General features: G+C 39.6%; 1 protein-coding gene and 1 long non-coding RNA gene across 4 annotated transcripts in view; one reads left to right on the top strand and one right to left on the bottom strand.

The window, feature by feature from the left end:
• Positions 1-22488, bottom strand: part of LOC308096711 — a 776952-nt gene that overhangs the window by 148860 nt on the left and 605604 nt on the right. The gene's annotated exons all lie outside the window — the stretch shown is intronic.
• On the top strand, positions 1170-21940 carry pcbp2 (poly(rC) binding protein 2; the record flags this gene model as incomplete). Of its 3 annotated transcripts, none has more annotated exons than XM_080444819.1 (13): positions 1172-1338; positions 4983-5119; positions 5911-5934; positions 6031-6063; positions 10103-10219; positions 11329-11460; positions 11917-12045; positions 12812-12886; positions 14529-14588; positions 16163-16235; positions 17353-17408; positions 18244-18413; positions 20302-21940. In XM_080444819.1, exons 2-13 carry the CDS (start codon positions 5051-5053, stop codon positions 20336-20338), a joined length of 975 nt encoding a protein of 324 aa, XP_080300945.1. In that variant the 5' UTR covers positions 1172-1338; positions 4983-5050. The 3 variants fall into 3 exon arrangements, with proteins under 3 accessions (XP_080300947.1, XP_080300945.1, XP_080300946.1); XM_080444820.1 differs by having other exon boundaries at positions 14529-14570; XM_080444821.1 differs by lacking the exon at positions 20302-21940 and having other exon boundaries at positions 1170-1338; positions 18244-18417.

A 22488-nucleotide genomic window follows, 5' to 3' on the forward strand; every position in this document is an offset into this window, starting at 1 on the left:
TATATATAGCCTATGTTTAAAGTGGTTAAACTGATTTTACTGCTATTAAGTAATTTAGCTGGGGACCCCCTGGAAGACCCTCAAGGACCCCTGGGGGTCCCCGGATCCCACTTTGAGAACCACTGAATTATATGAAGATTGATTGATTGATTGATTGATTGATTGATTGATTGATTGATTGATTGATTGATTGATTGATTGATTGATTGATTGAGTACTTTATTAACAGTTTGCAAAAAGTATAGTTATACAATGATGCTAAAAAGATGAGATAACACAAAAAGCCCTGGAGGGCTTGTTTCCATTGTGGTCCTGTATATTCAATTCATCAAGTACATAGATAGATGCCTTTATTATCCCACGTGGGAAATTCAGTCGCCCAGAGGCAGCACAGCACTTAAGGTTACAGAAGGCAAAAATAAAAACAAGAAGCATCAACAATGAATACAGAGCAACGGTATACGGAAGTAAAAAACAAATAAAGTGTCCGGTTAGTGCTTCAAGTGCAGGGTGTGGGTGGCCACTAGAAAGATCTCAGAAAGGAGGACACTTTTATGGGGCAAGGACCCCCCCACAAATGTATTTAGCCGTGGACCCCCTTCTCAAAATATTTTGTACCCCCTCAAGATTATTCCAGAGTTTTCAAAATGTTAAGAAAATACAAGCTATATGAGCTTGTAGATCGGCTATTTTTGAATAGGTTTAAAGAGGTTTACATTTTGATGCTCTATTAACTTATTTAGCTGGGGACCCCCTTTATTTAGGGAACCAAAGACCATTCATGAATTGTATTTTATAACATTTTTCTTTAGGCCTACTTGTTTTTGTTTTTCCTTCATGTTTAGATTGTCTTTTTCTTAGGTTTTTTTTGAATTAACTGTTCCTGAGTTAAATTGTCCCAATTTAAATCTAATCCATACTGGCATATCTGAAAGAATAAAACAGAGAGAAAGGGGGGGAAGAGAAGAGGAGACTCATGGACATATGGGGACTGGAAAGCTCTGCTGCTGTTATTTTGTCCGAAGTGGTTGAAAATGAAATAGACGAAGTGCTCCTTTAAAACCCGAGGTAATATAAACGTGGGCGGGGTTAACCCCGGCGGTGTGGTGGTGGGCGGGGTTATAACCAACCCGGCATCACCGGGTTGAAAGGTCAAAGTGTGTATGTGTGTACTGTGTGTCTATTGTGTGTGTGTGTTAGCAGCACAGCAGCAGGAGAGTGGAGCCCGACCAGAGCAGCCGAGTTTCTCTTCCCTCTTCACTCTCCCTACCCGAACCCTCACCCTCTCCACCCCGGCTACCCTCCTCTACCCTCCCCCTGGGACTAAGTCCGGCCCTGGTAAGAACCGATCCGTGGGTTTAAAGGGCCGATCAGGGCCGGTTTGAAACGGTTTTGTTAAGGACCACAGTGGAGTGAAGGACGGGGGGGCGGGGGGTATGGCTCTGAACATGGTGGTGGGACGAGTAGGCCGCAGGTCTAAGGAATGAAGCAGTGTTGCCATGTCCTTTTATTATAAGCGACTGTGGGCTTGTTTTTTTCTCTGTTGCTTGTACATTATTGGTGGGTTGCGGTTTTTTGGGGCTTGTTTTCTAAAGTGTAGTTGCTTATTTGTTTCTTTACTTCCAAATATTTTGATTGTTATTGCTCATTTGGGCTTAATTTAAAATATTTAAATTATTGTTGCTTGTTTGTGCTTTACTTTCAAATATCTTAAATATTATTGCTTATTTTGGCTTTACTTCTAAATGTTTTAATTATTATTGCTTATTTGGGCTTATTTTCAAATATTTTGAGATTGCTTATTTTGGCTTTACTTTCAAATATTTTAACTATTATTGCTTATTTTCAAATATTGTTTATTATTATTGCTTATTTGGGCTTCACTTCTAAATAGATGAATTATTATTGCTTATTTGGGCTTCTAAATATTTTTTTAAATATTGCTTATTTGGGCTTTACTTCCAAATATTTTAATTATTATTGCTTATTTGGGCTTACTTCTAAATATTTTTGTTATTATTATCTTGACTTACTTTTACATATTTTAATTATTATTGCTTATTTGGGCTTACTTCCAAATATTGTAATTATTATTCCTTATTTGGGCTTACTTCTAAATATTGTAATTATTATTTAAACTGGTGTATTTGTCCCTTAACCCCCATCTGAAAATGTTTTGTGCCAGGGGAGCTCCCCCCCCTGTACCAGATTTGTGTTATTATTATTATTTTATCTACCAAATATTCCACAATTTATTTAAAGATTATAATTTTTATTAAATAGCAAATGGACAAGCTCGATTTATACAGTATTCTTTGGGGCTTGTTTTCATAGATCTGGTTGCTTATTTCTCTCTCAAAATCTGGCAACAGTGGGAATGGAGCCCGACTAGTTCCTGGAGGGAATGCTAAGCTAACCCCTCACCACAATGCTAACATGGAATAATAATAATAGTAATAATAATAAACGAATGTTAATGTTGGCTTCCAGCCTGTATTGCCTTCCAATGATGGGTGCGTTCGGAAATTACGCACCGGAGCACACTCGCCTATTAGTTTGTATTGGCCAGTGCGCTCAGTGCTGTATTTTCGAACGCGCCCTATGTGTTTTATATATGTTTATAGATGTCTTAAGAATACGCGTAGCACTTATTTGTAGGGTCAGTTGGTGAAGTGCTGTGTTTAAAAACCGGGATCTTTTCCCAACTTGTGCTAAGTTAATGCTAAGCTAAATGCTAAGCTAAATGCAGCTGACGTTGGGATGCTATGCTCCACGCTAACGTTCTAAACTGACTGGTGGCGACGGTAGCTCGTTAGCTTTAGCTCGCTGCTATTAGCAGCTACATTTTTATTTATTTATCGAATGTAGTGTTTGTGTTGATAGTCATGTTTGTTTTTATAATGGCTCCCAAGAGTATTTATTTTTTTATAATTATTTGTATTCAGATGTTTTTATACAACATACAATACAAGCAGTCAAGCACACAGACAGTACAGACAGTAAACAGACCAAAACAAACATAAGACAAAACCCCATTATAACAAAAACAACAATAATAGCCTCCAAGACTTTTGAGTCTCTCTTTCTGTCTTGTTGGGTAGTGTTTTTTTTAGGAGGAACTAACCAAGTATAGGACATAAATAACACAGTTCATCATCGGTCATCATGAGAGACAAGTGGGTCATTGTGCTGAAATGCAGAGCTGGGATCTGACGTGATCAGTGCTGTTTTTTTGTGTGTGTGTGTCAATGACCCCAACTTTTATTATGTGTATTCTTTTAATTTATCTAGTTTTTTTTTTTATATCTCGGGGACCCCATTATATACACCAGTAGTTCTCAAACCTTTTCATGTGTAAGACCCCCTAAAGGATATGTATTTGGCTGCGGACCCCGCCATCTCTTTTGTGCCAGGGATTTTTCAAAAATAGCAGATCTACAAGCTCATAGCGCAGCACTCGGTGTGCGCTATGAGCTTGTATATCTGCTATTTTGAATAGCCAACGTATAAAATATGGTTAAAGTGGTTAAAATGATTGTGATGCTATATTAACACATTTTGCTGGGGACCCCCTACCCCCCCAAGGACCCCTGGCGGTCCCCTCACCCCACTTTGAGAACTAATTATATACTCTGTGCAAGCTGTTAAATTAACTCTTGACAGCTTACAAATTGGAACCAAATGGACCTGTTATGGTCCATTTGGTTCCATTTGTAAGATCTCTGAGTTAGTTTGGTTTCTTTAAAAAAAAAGCCCTAAATTGGACACAACCTGCAGAAACTCTGTCCTAAATCCCGTTACCCTAATTCAAACATATTGTTGTAGTTGGATTCATATGATTTAATTGCTAGTACAAAATTTCTAGTGAAAATAGACATTCTTTATGTTCACTAAATGTATTTTCTTGTGGTTTAGTTGTATTATAAATAATTTCACTCTCGACCCCCTGCGGGTCCCTGGGCCCTACATTGGGAACCAATGTCCTAGAAACTTTAGAAAGTCAACAATTCAATGTTTTTGCCTGGCCTGGCTGCAGTGGTTCCCCATATTGATGGATTGCCTAAATAAACAGCTCATGATTGTACAAAGAAATAAAGTAGTGTAGATATAACACAAACTGGTCCCTTTGTGCAATTCTTACTGTAAAAAATAAAAGATTACGCTGCTGGTTAACACTGCCACCCACACTCAGATCAAAGTGGGAGGACCCAGATGTCCATGGAGGGAAAAAAAAAACATCCACAAATCAATGGAACAAAAATAAACCTGGGGCACGCACTCGGTCCATCTCAGAAATGTAAATACTCGATTCATCAATGAGAGAAAGATGAAGCAGAGCTATAACAAAAATCTAACACTTTAAATAATGCATCAAAGTGGAGTCAACGGAAGAAAAACACAAAAAAAAATCAAACGCATAACTTTTAAATAATGCATCAAAGTGGAGTCAACAGGAGGAAAAACGCAAATTAGGAGCTGCTACATACAGGCACCAAACAAATGGAGAAAACAACACTGAACACTATCGGTTATTTTTTATCAATTACCATTTCTTATTGATTGTTTTGATTAACCCATTAAGATCGGGGAAGCATATGTGTCATTTTAGACTTCTTTGGCTATAAAAAAATAGCATATATACAAGCTGTGCCGCGCTACGAGCTTGTAGATCTGCTATTTTTGAAAAATCGTGTAAATTTGGGCAAATCTTTGAATATATATATATATATATATTTTTAAAGCCAACATTTGTAACTCAAATCTTTGCTTCTGGGGGTCCCTGGAACAAAATATTTTGAGATGTGGGGGGGGGGGGGGGTCGGCGGCCAAATGCATATGATTTTGAGGGTCCTTGACATGAAAATGTTAGAGCACCACTGATATAGAAACGTTCGTTTTTCAGGAAACTGTTGGGATTTAGAAGACATTTGTAGTATCGGTTTCAGGTCTTTATGGGTCAACTGTCCTTACTTCTCTTCCAGATCGTATTCCTGTGACCAAAGATTCTCCGTCTTGGCCTGTGTAGTCTCGTCTGGAACCTGCAGCAGCTATGGACACTGGCGTGGTTGAAGGAGGACTTAATGTCACCTTGACCATCAGACTACTCATGCATGGGAAGGTGAGCGTGTCTGCATGACCGTGCTTCGCAAACGTTTTAATTCCCAAGAGACAGTTATGGGGGGGGGGGGGGGTCATAACCAGTGGTGGGAGAAGTACTCAGATATTTGACTTATGTAAAAGTATACCACAATATAAACATACTCTGTTACAAGTAAAAGGCCTGTGTTCAAAATGTTACTTTGAATACTTAAAGTATCAAAAGTAAAATTACTAAAATGTTTGAAAATAGCAGATCTACAAGCTCACGACACGTTGTGATGCGACGCGTTGTGAGCTTGTAGATCAGCTATTTTCAAATAGCCTATGCATAAAATATATAATCAGAATTACAGACCTGTAACGGTCCATTTGGAACCTTGAGGGACCCCACTTTGAGAACCTATAATATCAATACAAAAAAGTCTGCCTGCATATTTAAATCTGCGCTGGTATCTGGACACATTTTCAATGATCTTTCTGGTTTATTTGGCCTATTATGAACCACTTTTAACCTGGTGTTCCTATTTTGGGTATTATGTCGTTATAGGGCAAAGATCTATTTAAAACAAACGGCAGATCTACAAGCTCCCGTGTTGGGTAACCTTGTAGCTCAGGCTATTTTTTGCAGGACACAGTCGTATGCTGAAGTAATAGGCAATAGGATTTCTTTGTGTTATCCTTTTAGCCCAAGTGTTTTACTGTTACTTCCGTGCCATTGACACTGTTGACTAATAAAGTATTCAATCAATCAAGTGGTGAAGATGTTATTTCTACTTTGTAAAACAATGTCTTTTTCTTTTCTATCTGTAGGAGGTTGGGAGTATTATTGGCAAGGTAAGCCTTTGTTTTCACTTCCCAAGATAATCCTGGAATCCTTTTGCACTGGCTGTGTGTTAATCTGTGTGTTTTGTGTGTGTGCTTAATCTGCAGAAAGGAGAGTCTGTGAAGAAGATGAGAGAGGAGGTATGTTTTGGTTAAGATTATACTCACAATTTACAATGTAGCCATTTAGCAGACGCTCTTTATCCAGAGTGACATACAATTAGCAAGGTGAACACATGCATCAGATGCATAGAGACAGCGTAGTGCCTCAGTAATCTATTAGTGAGGGAAATATGTAACAAAAAAAGGCTCAGTTGTTCACTTCCGGCAGAAAGTGTGAAAATTTGCATATGGCATGTTTGAAGTATGCCGATTTCAAATTTTGCCGGATCCAAGCACTTTTCCCATGGGATCTGGTCGTAAAATGAGAATTAAAGATGGCCGCCAACGTTTTTGGTTCAATTAGGTTTTGTATTCCAATCTTTGACACCTCATCACTTTTGAATGTGAAACAAGTTTGTTTTGATGAAATCCAAATTGTAATGCAGCAATACTTTGACATTTTCAGTTTCTGTAGATTAATTTAGCAGATTACTTTTTTTTATTTTATGTCAAATTTGATTGAAACCAGTGTTACTCCAAAGTGCTTCATCTGAGCCTCATGATGTTGGTGTCTCTACCTATGTTTTCAGGGGTATTCTTTCACATGAGATCATATTACTGGGTTCACACTTATTTAATATTTTTGTAGCAACAGTGAAAACTCATTCTTCAAAAATAGCATATTAGATGGTTGACAGTGCATGTAACGGACCTTCAGGAACTTCCAAATGATTCCCCAGATACCCATCGTGAATTTGTCAAGGGGAACTTTGTCATTGCACAAGTTCTCTGCTTTGGCACACGATCAGATGCATGAACAGCAGAACGCTATTGTGAAAGGTGATGGCGGAATTGTTGTAATTACTGAGAACTAGACCATACCCGGTGAAGGTTATTGCACGTCCTGTAGCGCGGTCCCCACACACACACGCAACGTTTAGCGCGAGTCGTCTCGTGCTCGCACACGCACACACAGAGCCAGCGTGTGCGCACACACACGGGCACATGCGACGCATGCGCAGTTCCGTACTGTAATGTACTGTACTGTACGGTCTGTACTGTACTGTACTGTACTGTACTGTACTGTACTGTACTGTACTGTACTGTACTGTACTGTACTGTACTGTACTCTACTGTACTCTACTGTACTCTACTGTACTGTACTGTACGGTCTGTACTGTACTGTACTCTACTCTACTGTACTGTACTGTACTGTACTCTACTCTACGGTACGGTACTGTACGGTACGGTACTGTACTGTACTGTACGGTACTGTATGGTACTGCACTGTACTGTACTGTACGGTCTGTACTGTACTGTACTGTACTGTACTCTACCGTACTGTACGTACTGTACTGTACCGTACCGTACCGTACCGTACGTACCGTAGACGTTCCTTGCAACACCGGTGCTTGTTTCTCGCACATGATTTGGCAACGCGCAAAACGAAAGCGAAACCTAACTGCAGCATGCAAACCGAAAGCGAAACCTAACTGCCAGACCACAGACCACGACCCAAGACAGAGGTTACTCAAATTATAGGAAGATGAGGGGGCTCTTCGCCGGTGGTTGGTGGCTGGTCCCGAAATAGCCAGGATCCTAAATGAGTTTGAAGACCAGTTTCAGGGACGGAGGAAAACTGATGTCCGCCACCACGAGCAATCCAGAAGAAAAAAAAAAGTGGAAAATATTCCTCCCACAAAGGAGGCACTTCGTCAACATGTGAAGAGAGCAGTATTTCAAGCTGGTCACATCTGGGGACAGTCCCAAATTGCCAACCCAGAGATTCCTTCACCTGTAGATTGGGGATGGGTGAAAAGTTAGGACGATGGCTGGTGTCCATTTTGGACGGTGATGGCAGAGGTGGCGTCAAAAGGGTGTCGAGAGCTGATCAAATGCATGTGTAAAAAACGGTGTGCTGGAAAATGCAAATGTTTTGCGGCTAATCTACCATGCACAGAACTGTGTTTATGTTCAGGACAATGCTTCCAAGAAGAACAGAGTAGGACAGATTAAATAAACAAGTTAATGAGAAATAAATGTATTGTCCCACAAGTGGAAAAGCTCTACGTCCTCCCGGTGGGGGCTCCTCACTGGCAGGTGAGTCAGTAGAATACAACAGCAGTGACAACACACTGTGTGTGGGGAGGAATCAATTGGCATAATGATATATATAACAATTCGATAAAAGGGTGTACCAAACTTTTCTCAGTTGATTCTTATGTGTTTTTTCCCGTAGAATCCATTTCTGCCATGTACATTTTTGTATTGTGCATAATTAATTAGATAATTAGCATATTTGCAGCAAATATGCTAAATATCTAATTAATAAGTCAGACGCTTTGGTCTGACTTCTTGGATCCGGCAATTTTTGAATTCAGCGCCCAAAAATACCCCTAGGTGCAAAATTTCACACTTTCTGCCGGAAGTGAACAACTTTTTCACATATTTCTCCCACTATATAGGATCACAGGTGAACCATGAACCCTAGCATCAGTCTAATAATACTGCACATTGGCTCCTTTTCCACAGGGGGTTGAACCGGTTCAGTTCTGTCCTCCCGCCTAATTTTGAACCAGTTCCGAGTGTAAGCATCTTCCATAAAACCCTAATTGTCTCGGGTACTTTTGAATATATATTTTTAAGGGAACATTTTTGACTCAAATCTTTGCTTCTGGAACAAAATATTTTCAGATGGGGGTCGGTGGCTAAATAGCCTGGTAAACCCTCCCTCCAGAAATCTCATTTGTATTTTATTTCAGGAGTGAGTCTGGCCTGCAGACCCATATGGGCAATTTGGCTGTGGGCTGGAGCTGGGCGGGAGTAATGTAGCTTTGATGTCCAAGTGACCCTTTGATGTCCAATTAAGTCACTTTAGGCTGCAGTGATTATCATCAGGAGTAATTGGTTTGTCTTTGATGTTAATGAGAACCTTTATGAAACGTGTATTGATTAATTATGTGTGAACCACTCGGGTTCCACCTGATTGGCCTACCTCCGCTGTCAATCACAAAACAATGAGCGAGGACGCTGATTGGAGAGTCCATTTGGTGGACGAGCAAGAAACTCCCAAGATAAGCCTTCAGGCCAGACTCACTCCTGAAATCAAATGGAAATGAGAATTCCGGAGGGAGGGGCTTTACCAGGCTAGTGGCTAAATGCATATAGGCCTAATTTTGGGGGTCCTTGCATGAAAAAGTTTGAGCACCACTGATATAGCAACAATAATGTTTCAGAAAACTGTTAGGATTTAGAAGACATGAATACTTGTGTAGACTCGGTTTCAGGTCTAAATGGAGCCTCAATCTGTGGTTTCTTCAACCAGGGCTACCGGACTAACTTTTTTCACCCCCGTCTCAGAACCGTCCCAAAATACATACCTGAAAAGGATGATAAGCAGATTCAGCACTGCCTGCGGTAACTTTTAAGCCTCCTGTAAACATCATATTTATTTTCTGCTGTGTCTCCTGCTCAGCTCCTGCTGCGAGTTAGCACACCGTTTCCGCAGACATTGATCTGCGCAGTTGGCTAAAAACATTATCTGCGTCCCAGGGGAGATTAATTCGCGTCCCAAATACATATATTTATGTCCCCAGGACGTCAGGATTCCCTTATTCTCGAGCCTCGTCTTCAAGTGTCTGTAGAACAGCTATAACATGGGTTTAGAATGATGATACGAAAACATCTTAATTTTAGGGATGCACCGATTAATCGGTCATCATATTGGCATCGGCCTTAAAATACAATCAGTATCAAACCGATATCAGGTTTAGCAGATATTTTATTTTATGTTTATATTTGAATGTGAAGCTGGAAAAAAGCCTTTTGTGCTGTTTTTTTTCTTCTGGAAAAGCTTTCAAAAGTGTCAATAAGTTGGAAACATGTTAACAAAAAATATGGCTGAGCTGGGCCTAGCAACTTTATCAGCCATGAGAGGTTTTCTTTTTTGCTTTAATCCCTGCAAAATGTCTCTTTCTAAAAAGCTGTGTCGGTGACTCAGACCTCACGTGGTGATGAATGTTGAGCTGGCTTGTCTGATGGGTGTGTGTCTGTGTCATTTCCTCTTCATTTTGTTCAGAGCGGAGCCAGAATCAACATCTCTGAGGGGAACTGTCCAGAGCGGATCATCACCCTGGCAGGGCCCACCACCGCCATCTTTAAGGCCTTCTCCATGATCATTGAAAAACTGGAAGAGGTTGGAGCTGCTTCCTCAAATGTCTCAAAATGAGTGACCTTCTGATCTTCTCAAGTGCTGTCGGATTCAGTTTTAGTCGACTAAATATAAGATTTTAGTCGATTAAATGTACAGTTGATTTAGTCGACTAAAATGTATTTTGGCGGTGCCTTGATGGCGTCGTAATGGCTGATTTTACACTTGGTTGCATGCTGCAAATAGCCGATCTACAAGCTCACAACGTGTCGCGACGCGTTGTGAGTGAGTAGATCTGCGCAACACCCAGCGCAACCAAACATAAAATGACTTGTCTTTTAGTTGTACTGGATCTCTTCTCCACTAGTCCCTCAGTAACATTTTCATCTAGTTTTTATTTGTTAACGAAATTGTCAATATATTTAGTCTTAGTTTAAAACTAAGTTTTTATTTCTTTTTTATCTCGTTTTCTTCAGCGAAAAAGGGTAGTTGACGAACATTTTTCGTAGTTTTAGTCTACGAAATCAACACTGATGGCCTCTCATAAGAGTTTCCCACCAAAGGCTATGTAATAAAGAAGGAATGGGTACTGCGTTTCTGATGGTCCTTATAAGTCGTAAAGTCTCACAACGCATCACGTTGTGATTGATTGAATACTTAGTCAGAAATGTCAACACTAAACGGCACGCTATGCTGTCAGACGTTAAGTCCTGGGGACTTGTTTCCATTGTGGTCCTAAGTATTCAATTCATCAACATAGCATAAAAAAATAACACGATAATACATGTCATCAACAAACGACACTATGTACAAAGGAGAAAAATGAAAAACGGCGGCAGTGAATTTACATTTACCTGATGTTTTTTCAGGCCAGTTTTGAAAGAGACCAGTGTTACACATCCTCTAATGAATGGTGTCAGGGCATTTGGCATTTGGTGGCAGAGCAGTAGAATGAGAATTCTCCCAGGTTTGTTCTAAATTTGGGGTGGTACCAGATCATGGTTGATTCTATTTCTATACCTTTTCTTTTGATGAAGAGATTTGGTGTACACGGAAAAAAGTACTTAAAGTCTCTAGTCTAGAGGGTTTAATTGCGTAATTATCAAAGCAAAATGTCCTGACGGTGACAGCCTGTCTCCTCCTCTTGCTTGTAGGACATCAGCAGCTCCATGACCAACAGCACGGCCACCAGCAAACCGCCGGTCACCCTGCGCATCGTCGTGCCCGCTAGCCAGTGTGGCTCGCTCATCGGCAAGGGCGGCTGCAAGATCAAAGAAATCCGAGAGGTTTGTCTAATGTTAATACAACACTTTTATCATACTAAACTAAAAACCAAAGATGACACAGCCTTTCAGGCTGTAGCTCCCACACTTTGGAATGCGCTTCTACAGGTCTTGAGAGCTGCAGCCTTAAAACGCTACTATTTGAACAAGCATTTGCAGATGTTACATGGTTTTATTTCCATGCTTGTGTTATCTGCTGTCCTGCTTGAGATGAATTGAACAGGCCTTTTCTTTTTTTAACTGCTTTAATACCTTGTTTTGTTTCTGTTTTTAATCTCATTGCATGTAAAACACTTTGTGCAATATAAATAAAATGTACTTTTATTCCAGTGGTTCTCAAAAACAATGTCATGTCAAGGAGCCCCAAATTGATATGCATTTATTTATACACGGACAGACCCCCATCCGAAAAGTTTGAGGTCCTCACTAGTATAATAATTCAAACTTGTGTGTGTCCAGTCGACAGGAGCTCAGGTACAGGTGGCAGGGGACATGCTGCCTAACTCCACAGAGCGTGCCATCACCATTGCAGGGACACCGCAGTCCATCATCGAGTGTGTCAAGCAGATCTGCGTTGTCATGCTCGAGGTAATAGCCGTAAAGCCACAGCCGCATATCTCTGCTGTCGGGCAGAAACCCAACGCTGTCCAAAATATTATCTTTTCAGGAAATGAAAAAGAAAACCATGTTTTTAGAACGACACGATACTGCCTCATCAACGTTGGTATTGTGACTTTATACATTGTCAGATACTTGCATGTGTCATCATATTCTCATCAGGTTTTTGACCATTGAATGTGGAAGTGGTTATGTCTAATCATTGATTAGAATGACTAAGTCAGACGGAAAAAAAGCTTTTTTGTTTATCTTTCGCTCTGCTCTGTGTACCACGCAGGGGTGAGGCGTTAGATGCTTTTCCATTGGTTCAATATTTGTAAAAACCACAGACGGAGGTAACGGGTGTTCAATAGCACTGATTTATTTAAGAAAATGTAAATTCAAATATGGAGATGGGAGTTTTGCACCCGACAGTGACTATGCATATCGTCACTGTCTGTTGCAAACCTTGTATGTCCCAAAAATATTTTTGAAATGATAACAATAAAAGGGAACGGGTTTGGACATGCAAGGCTTCCAACCGACAGCAACAATATTTAATTTTGACTGGTGTCTTCCTGTTATTTGACCTGTTCTGTGTTTCTTTCCTCTCTTCCCTATTCTATCTCTTCCTGTTACTGTAATGTTGAGAGATCGCACCAAAATATACATTTCACCCACTATTTTCCACCTGTAATGGTGCGATGTAACAATGAAGTTGATTGTGATGGTATTTCTCCTTTTCTTTTTCCTATAGTCTCCACCCAAGGGAGTGACGATCCCGTACAGACCCAAACCCTCAGGATCTCCTGTCATCTTTGCAGGTGGTCAGGTAAACATCAGACATCTCTTTTTGTCTCTGTCTTTGTAAAGAATATTTGTCGTCTTATAGCACTAGATATGACCAGTGGTGGAAAAAGTACTTGAATGTTTTACCAAGTAAAGGTATCAATACTGCAATGTGGAAATACTCTATTACAAGTCAAATTTAATAGAGTATAAGTACAAAAGTATTGATATCAAAGCATACTTAAAGTACCAAAAGTCAAAGTACTAAAATGTTTGAAAATAGCAGATCTACAAGCTCACAACGCGTCGCGATGCGTTGTGAGCTTGTAGATAGGCTATTTGTCGGGGGTTTCTGCCCCCGATAGCAACGATGTGAAGTAAGCGTTAACCTTGCTTATTTTCAGTCACTCTGGATAAGAGCTAAATGCCTACATTGTAACTAAACTGTCATGGTTGTGACATGATGCCTAATCCCATCCTGTTGGTGTCCTTGCAGGCCTGTGCTGTCCAAGGGCAGCACGCCATTCATTCCACAGCCCAAACACTTTTACAGCAGACCTGCACTCATAATGAGGCATATCTATCATTAGATGCCAAGAACATTTTAAAGAAAATGATTGTGTATTATGTCAAAATAATTTATTACAAAATAATTACTTCCTGTAAACGCAAATTTACTGCCGTGATGCTCTGCCTGCCACTGTAGAGTCCATCAATGCCATAGCCCGGAGGGGACGGGACCGTTGGCTGACACTGTTATTGGTTAAACCAAAACACTCCTCCCGTTTCTGTCAAAAAAAAGAGAAAGACATGCCATCTGCGTGGAGTAGGTGGCCACCTTTTTAGGAGACCGGAAGCAGCTTGGAATCTCATTATTTCCAATGGAAGAGTGAACGTGAACACAGCTTCTGAACCATTCTTTAGTTTAGCCCCATGGTCACTGAACTAAATATTGGACCCGATCGTCACAAGCCCCAGAATCTTCCCAAGATTTTCATACTAAAATGGCTTTTTTTCAGACTGACGAATCAGGAGAAAATCAACTTTATTATCAACCTTTCTCTGTCCCAGCAACACACTCTCGCGGGATCTAGCAGCAGTATAAACATAGGACGTTCGCGAGATCGCCACACCCCTGTTTCGGAGCTAAACTTCGGATCATCACAGTCACACCCCCGTTTCAGAGCTAAACTTAGCAAAAAAAATTAGACCGGGAACGCATCTGTGTCATTTTAGATTGCTTTGGGCTATTCAAAAATAGCAGATATACAAGCTCATAGTGCGGCACCGAGTGCCACGCTATGAGCTTGGCATTTTTTCTGCTATTTTTTAAAGTCTTAGAATATATATATTAAAAATGAACATTTTAACTCAAATCTTTGATTCTGGGAATTCTACAAATGTCTTCTAAATCCTAACAGTTTTAAACTTATGTTGCTATAATATCAGTGATTCTCAAACCTTTTTTTATGTTAAGACCCCCAAAATGATATGTATTTGGCCGTGGACCCCCATCTCAAAATATGTCTTTCCAGGGACCCCCCAGAAGCAAAGATTTGAGTAAAACATACACATACAGTATATTCAAAGATTTGTACTGTCATGGATTATTATAGAAATGATAAGCCATTTCCTGATGTCCTGAACAAACCCACCTAAAGTGCTGTTCTCTTGTTTGCTTGCAGGCCTATGCTGTCCAAGGGCAGCACGCCATTCCACAGCCAGATGTAAGTGAAGGGCCCTCTGTAAGTGATCCCCGATATTTACACAACTCGCTCCTGGGTAGCCATGACAACACCTTCTCTGACTCCTCCCATGCCTGTGACCACCCCCACATTTCATCCTGATAGAAGACACAACGTTGTTTGCCAGTTTTTACCTGTTTTTCAAAAACTAACTTTTTATTTTATTTTTTATCTTTCAGGATAGTGTCCATCTTTTCATTTCATATCTTCTAACATTATCACTATAACGGTTAATAATTTGAAGGGGAATATCATTTTAACCACTTAAACCCTATATATCGTCTCTGTCGGGTGGAAACCTGTCCAAAACTGTTTACTTTCCAGTATTCAAAAAGTAAAAAAAATTCAAAAACAGCAGATCTACAAGCTCAAAACGCATCACTTTGCACTGCGCTTCGAGCTTATAGATCTGCTATTGTGTGATACTGTAGTATTAAGTAGGGAGTTAATTTACGAAAACATTTAAGTTAAAACATGGAGAAGAGAGGTTTCTGCCCGACAGCAACGATATACTTAAAGGAGTAGTTCACCCAAAAAATTACTTATTTTCGATCGATTACACACCCCATGAAGCCTTGAATTCATGGAGATGTTTTTGTTTTTGTCACATTCCTGAGCCAATAATTTGAGCAGCTGTCTCTCCGGTAGGAGACTCAAAGATTCGCCTTAAGCATCTTTCCGCTGGTCATCAAATTATTGGATTAGGAATGCGACAAAAACAAAAAAAATCGCTTACACTTTTTGGGTGAACTACTTCTTTCACTTACCGGGGTCCCCCAGGGGTCTATTCTTGGTCCCCCTCACTTTTCTCCCCCCTACTACACCAAACCTCTTTGCTGAAAATAGCCAATCTACAAGCTCACAACGCGCTGCAAGCTTGTGGATTTGCTATTTTCGCTACCCGGAATGGGGACGCTAGGGTTCATGTGGTTAATGGAATGTAATTGTTCTACCTGTGGCCGAACACTGTTTTGTGTTTAAAAGTTGTGTCACCGCACCATTAAATAATGTGGTGCTCTTCATTAACCCATTAAGACCGGGAACAACCAATTTGAATTGCCAAATACATTTAAAATGACACAGATGTGTTCCAGGTCTTAATGGGTTAAGTGGGTTACTGAAGAATTAAAAACATTTTTTTTGTTCTTTGTGTCCATTATTGTAAGCCTGTTTTTTTTTTTTTTTTTTTTTTTATATTCTACCACTGTTTGGGAGCACAGAGAACAGAAACCCAAGGAGGAGGAGGTGTATCACAATTCTTCCAAATCCATAATTTTGATTTAGATTGATTATTTGTCAAGGTCAAGATTTGATTTAAAACTTTGTAATCACACTGTCAAAAATTGGCAATTCTAATCGGTTGCAGGAGGTGCTATTCAAGCTTTTGATAGGGTTAGGTTTTCAAGGTTGATTTTTAAAATCACATTTTGATTGAATTCTTGCTCCTTTTGATGGATGGATTCTTAAGGAGCACCAAAATGTGGTCTTATGAACTACCGGTATATATTAGACATTGTAACACACTCATTTCCCTCTATTTTGTGTTGTTTTTGTTGCTTGTCTTATGTTGACAGCTCACCAAACTTCACCAGCTAGCCATGCAGCAGAGTCCCTTCCCCATCGCACCGAGCAACCAGGGCTTCCAGGGTACGTACCCCGACACCAAACCTAAAAGTTCTCAGTCGCCACAACTTATTTCAGTCATTTGGATTCCTTGGAAGCGTGTCACTCAACGGAAATAACTAATATCCTAAAATAGGCAGTCTACAAGCATACAATGCATCTGCGACGTGTTGTAAGCTTGTAGATTGCCTATTTTCGGTTATTAGTTTTAAGATTAAAAAGTATTTGAAGTGGTCAAACTATAGTGTTAGAATGCATGTTCAATCTTCCAGAAAACCCTAATGATCTCGGATATTTCATAAACGCAACGGTCAAAGCCTCAGTCTGCCATTTCATCAACTGGCTGGCTGTGTGGCTACTAAAACATTATAATTATTTTACATGTTTTCCTTGTTTATGAAACCCAGCGCTAGTGGGTGGGGGCATCTTGAACGTTGTCTCACCAAACAGAGATTAGGACTAACTTGGCCTAACAAAATGTTTCAGTCGTGAGATTTTATTTTGCTTTATTACACGGCTTGGGTCAATGCTTGATTCTGATTGGTCAATCGCTGAATTCAGCAGTGTGTTATTTCTGGATAATGACCGATGAGCTCAATAACAGACCGCTGTCTAATCAAAGACTCGGAACACCTGCTCATATCAACCTGCGCTGCTTGTGTCAATGCTGTATCCAACATGACAGCTATGTAAACAAACACACCATGTCATTTACAGCTAAACGTTGCTCTCAAGAATGTTTTTGAAAACATTTGATGCGAGAATTAGACAATGCAGTAACCGAAAATGTATTCTGTTTGATCAACACTTCCTTGTTTACCGAGGCGACAACGGCAAGAATACCAAAACGCTCGCCCCAAAACATAATCGCCCCAGGGCAAATCCGGCGGTATATAGAATGGGGCAAGCGTGTTTTGGGGCGAGTCTTCCGGTTACCTTATGGAATACTTTCATTACCGTAAGCAGGGAAATACTTTGTTTTGTTGTGCATAATCACCCTGTCGGCATTTATTTTTCAATAAGGACCAGCTACCCGGCAATTATATCTTGCTTAATTTGTGCATATGGCCTTTGACTTTGTGTTTCTAATAGTCCCTTTTGAAACACATTGTTAATGCCGTTTTTATTTTCCTCTCTGCAGCTGGAATGGATGCTTCTGCACAAACTGGCTCCCATGAGCTAACCATTCCAAATGATGTAAGTCTGAACCTTTTGTATCTGTCTTTTGTTTGCTTCTATCAAAGACTGTGGGAGAAACCAAGACTCAAACTTCCATTGATTTTCTGTATCTGCTCATGGACACCACTCCGGGATTAACCCATTCAACCCGGGAACGCATCTACAAATGTCTTCAAAATCCTGACGGTTTTCTGAAAACCGTATGTTGCTATAATAATATCAGTGGTTCTCACACTTTTTCATGTCAAGGACCCCCAAAATTATATGCATTTGTTCATGGACCCCCATCTCAAAATATTTTGTTCCAGGGACCCCCCAGAACCAAAGATTTAAGTTACAAATGTTCACTTTGAAAATGATATAATTTAAGTATATATTCAAAGATTTGCACAGGTTTTTATGATTTTTCCAAAATGGCAGATCTACAAGCTCATAGCGAGCTTATATATTAAAGTATAAAATAATGGCTATTGTTAAAATCTAAAATGACACGGCGGCATTCCCGGATTGAAGGGATTAAGAGCCTCACTAGGGGCGGCAGTGGCTCAGGGGTAGAGTGGCCGGTAGAGCGGCCGGATGGGAACCGCGAGGTTCCCAGTTCGATCCCGGGCTCCCCCAGAGTTAGTGTTGAAGTGTCCTTGAGCAAGACACTGAACCCCTAATTGCTCCCGATGAGCAGGTTGGTAGTTTCCTCCGCCATCGGTGTATGAATGTGTGTGTGACTGGGTGAATGTATCCATGTTGCAACACTCAGCCTATCATAGAGCCATGCTGTTGTGGATTGTGTCGTCGTTGTTTTTAACGTGGAGTATTTTTTTCCCCCTCCGGCGTGGCGTATTTTCCCGCCTGTCAGCTGATTGGCTGCATCATCGGCCGTCAGGGCGCAAAGATCAACGAGATCCGTCAGATGTCGGGGGCTCAGATAAAGATCGCCAACCCTGTGGAAGGTTCCACTGACAGACAGGTCACCATCACTGGATCTCCCGCCAGCATCAGCCTGGCTGAGTACCTGATCAATGCCCGGTAAGAGAGATAGAGAGAGACACACACACACACACTGTAGAGCCCTACTTTTTTTCATGAACTAAATATCCTCTATGTGAAACAGTCAAGGATGACGCCTGCACAAAAAGGATTACATAAGCATTTCTATGTGCGCCTGTAACATTTGATTCCACATGCTTTTCTATCGATTGTTATACCACATCTTTATGTATTAACTTTTATAACAATACAGTTATTATTGTTGTATAAAAGTTTGTTTGTTGCAACTTCCAGGTCCTAAATTAGCCATTGATTGTGTTCTGGCCCACCATCTAATGTCTTTTGAAAAAGGCCCAAGGCCAAACTTACTTGCCAACCCCTGCCGTAGAGGTCTTCTATGGAATCATGTCATGCACCAAAAATAGGTGTTATTTTAGAAAGTGTTATTTTAAGATTAAAGAGCATTTGGTGTTTTCAAACTAGCAATAGTATGCATAATGTTCAATGGTCAACGCTCTGGTGTCTGGCATTTTGTTTTAGAATATAAAATGGCTATCCTGTCAGAGTTGGTATGGCCGACTTAAGCATCAATCTGCAATTTCTTCAACTGTCAACCAAAACGTCATAACTCTACATATTGTGCTAATTATTTATTAAACGCTAACAAAAATGTTTTCCGTCGTGATCGAACCGGAAATGACGTCATCCAAAAGATATATAACCCCGTTCATGAGATTTAGAAAAACACCTCTAGCTCGGATTTCTTCTCCCAGACTGCGTTTTTTGTGTGAAAACGAGCCATATTCAACTGCCGATAACAACAGAACGGACGATCGCGTTTACAATGTTTTTCGTTCCGGTGGAAAGCAGAGAGACTCCTCTCTCCACAGAGACATTGATTGAGACATTGTTTGTTTACATCGGGGTTGAAAAAAAAGATTGGTGGATCGTCAAAAAGACTCAAAATAAGGTAAAACCGCTGGCAGTGGCGGATGAATTAATTAATACCTGGCAGTGAATTTGTTAAAGGAGCAATTCACCCATTTTCAACCATATATATATATATATATATATATATATATATATATATATATATATATATATATATATATATATATATATATATATATATATATATATAATTTGTCCTCACTAATGCTCACTATAAGATGGCACCATTTCTGTCGACTCACTCTGTCTCATTGGTGGTGGGCTGTGGACAGTTTAGAAACCTTGGGTACCTAATAATACACGTGTTTTGTGGTGTTCTCTCCATATGTAGACAGTTCAGAAACCTCCGGTACCTAATACACGTGTTTTTTGTTCTCTCCATATGTAGACAGTTCAGAAAGCTCGGGTACCTAATACACAATGTGGACAGTTCAGAAACCTCTGGTACCTAATACACATGTTTTGTGTTCTCTCCATATGTAGACAGTTCAGAAACCTCTGGTACCTAATACACATGTTTTGTGTTCTCTTCATATGTGGACAGTTCAGAAACCTCCAGGGCTGTCACGATTACGAATTTAAGTTGACGATTAATTGTCACTCAAATAACTGCGATTAACGATTTAATTGTGTTTGGCATTGAACACTGGAACATATGAAGCCTTTTAGGCTTCGTAATCAAACGTTGCACACGGCAGATATGACAAATAACTGAAATATACAAAGAAAATATTGACATATTTCATAATTTTATACATGAAAAAGTAGCAGAAATAGCTGATCTACAAGCTTACGACGTGTCACGAAGTTGTAAGCTTGTAGATCTACTATATCTGCTTTTTTTTATATTTGAAAGTGTGAAAATTTTTCAACATGGAAACGATTGTGATGATGCAAAAATAACTGAGATTAGATGATTGTGTAATAATTGTGACGGGCCTAAATACACGTTGTGTTTTGTGTTCTCTCCATCCAGACTGTCTTCTGAGGCCACTGGTTTGGCAGCCAACTGACCAGCACCCCTCCTCCTCCTCCCATCAGCACCTAACGTAACCCCCTCCCCAGACTTTTTACCGAGAGGTCCCTTATACTGAAATTAATGCAAAAACCAAGTATTCTCAACTTAAACCGTTTTCCTCCTCCTCTCCTTGGTTCCTTGGTTAAAAAACGCCTACTCCGCTGTAATAATTACATCACCAGTGTATTGGTATTTTATTTATTTATGTTTTGAAAATTCCCTTTTGCATATAGTTTTTAAAAAGATCTTTCCTTCAGTTGTAATTTTTTTTCTCCTCCCTCCTCTCTCTTATGTTGCTGTATGTCTTGTAATGACCTTATATTGCTACATAGCTGAAGTTTTTTGGAAAAATCTGAAACGGCATAAATACTGTTTTTTTTTATGTCAGATTTTTCTTAGAAAATGTATGAAATGAAGAAAAAAAAATATGACCCAATAATAACATTATAGACGGACTGTTCCTACCTACCTACCTACCCTTCATTTAAATGTTTTTATTTATTTTTTATTTAAATACACCCCGCTCCCTTGTGTTTATAGAATTCATTGACTTTTCTTTATTTTTTTTTATTTTTTTTGCCATTCTCTATCTAAAGATGAACTTCCTGAATGAGGCATTGTGGGTTATGTAATGCACCTGGGCGTGAATGATGTACACTTGAAGATGTATTGAGGAAGAAGAATAATAATAATTAAAAAACGTTTAGTCAGAAAGTTGACCACTCGAACCCTAGCGTCCCTATTCTGGTGGGCGAACATTCGCTCGAAAATAGCAGATCTACAAGCTCACGACGCCATGGGCGTCGTGAGCTTGTAGATCGGCTATTTTCAGCAAAGTAGATTTGATGTAGAGGGTGAAAAACATTTTTAGAGGGGGACTAAATATTAAATATAGACCCATGGAGCGGCGACTCCGGTCAAACTTAAGTATAATAGGGTTCAAGTGGTTAATTTTTAACCTCCTTGTTTTTTGAAGTTGGAGTATTTTAAGCTCGCCTCTAATTTGCTGTATAATTTCTTTTATTGTCATTCCTGTGTTTCCATCCGTTTTTTCTTTCTTTTTTTTTCTCAATCAGGACTTTTGAGCGTTTGTTGTGTTTTTGGATTCTGATAGGGTGGGGCTGGGGGAGGGGCGGGGCTTGGTCACCTGACCTGGAGAGGGTCCGACTGAGCGAGGGGCATACTTGCGTTTTCTCTTGAAATTACTAAGATTAATAATGATGATGATGATAACATTGAGATGTTTGTTTTAAATAGAGAATATTTTTTTTAACTGCAGGGCTGGGGGATTGCTGCGACGGGGGCAAAAACTTAAAAAAAAAAGACATTTATTTGTCTTGATATTATTCTAAGTCTATCATGCTGAGGTTACTAAGATTTAACTAGAAGGAGAGTTATAGAAAATAATAACACTAGTTTTTCCTGCTATCCTTTTTGCCTGGGGTCAGAATTTTATTTTTTATTATTCTTTGCAGGATGAAGAAGAAACTCACGTTTTTTGTGCACGTTTTCAAAAACTATTGTAGATTTGGGTGCAATTGAATTATTGAAGAAACTTAAATACATAAATAAAAAGATGTGAAATGCTGAAACTAAATCCCTGATTGAACAGTGTTTGTTTTAATTTCTACCTGTGCATGATGTTTGATTAAACCAGTGGTTCTCTAATTATTTTCATGTGAAGGACCCCCAAAATTAAATGTATTTGGCCACGGACCCCATCTCAAAATATTTTGTTCCAGGGACCCCCCCAGAAGCAAAGATTGAGTTACAAATGTTGGCTTTAAAAATATATATATTCAAAGATATACCAAAGTATACAATAATGGTTCAAATGAGAGTGAAGCTATATTAATACATTTAACTGTGGACCCCCTGGTACCCCACCAACAACCACTCGCAATGCGTCGATGCGACGCATTGTGAGCTTGCAGATCTGCTATTTTCAAGATTTTGCTATTTTCAAGATTTTTGATAAATGTTATACATATGAATATGATACCTTGTGAAACGTGACATTTTGTAAGTACTTTCTACTTTTGGTACTTTTAAGTATATTTTTTTTTTAACTAAATTTTGATAACCTGGACTTTTACTTGTAGCAGAGTATTTCTACAGTGCAGCATTGATACTTTTACTTAAGTA

Source organism: Gymnoscopelus braueri (assembly GCF_963280865.1).
Source record: "Gymnoscopelus braueri genome assembly, chromosome: 12".
Lineage (NCBI taxonomy): Eukaryota > Metazoa > Chordata > Actinopteri > Myctophiformes > Myctophidae > Gymnoscopelus > Gymnoscopelus braueri.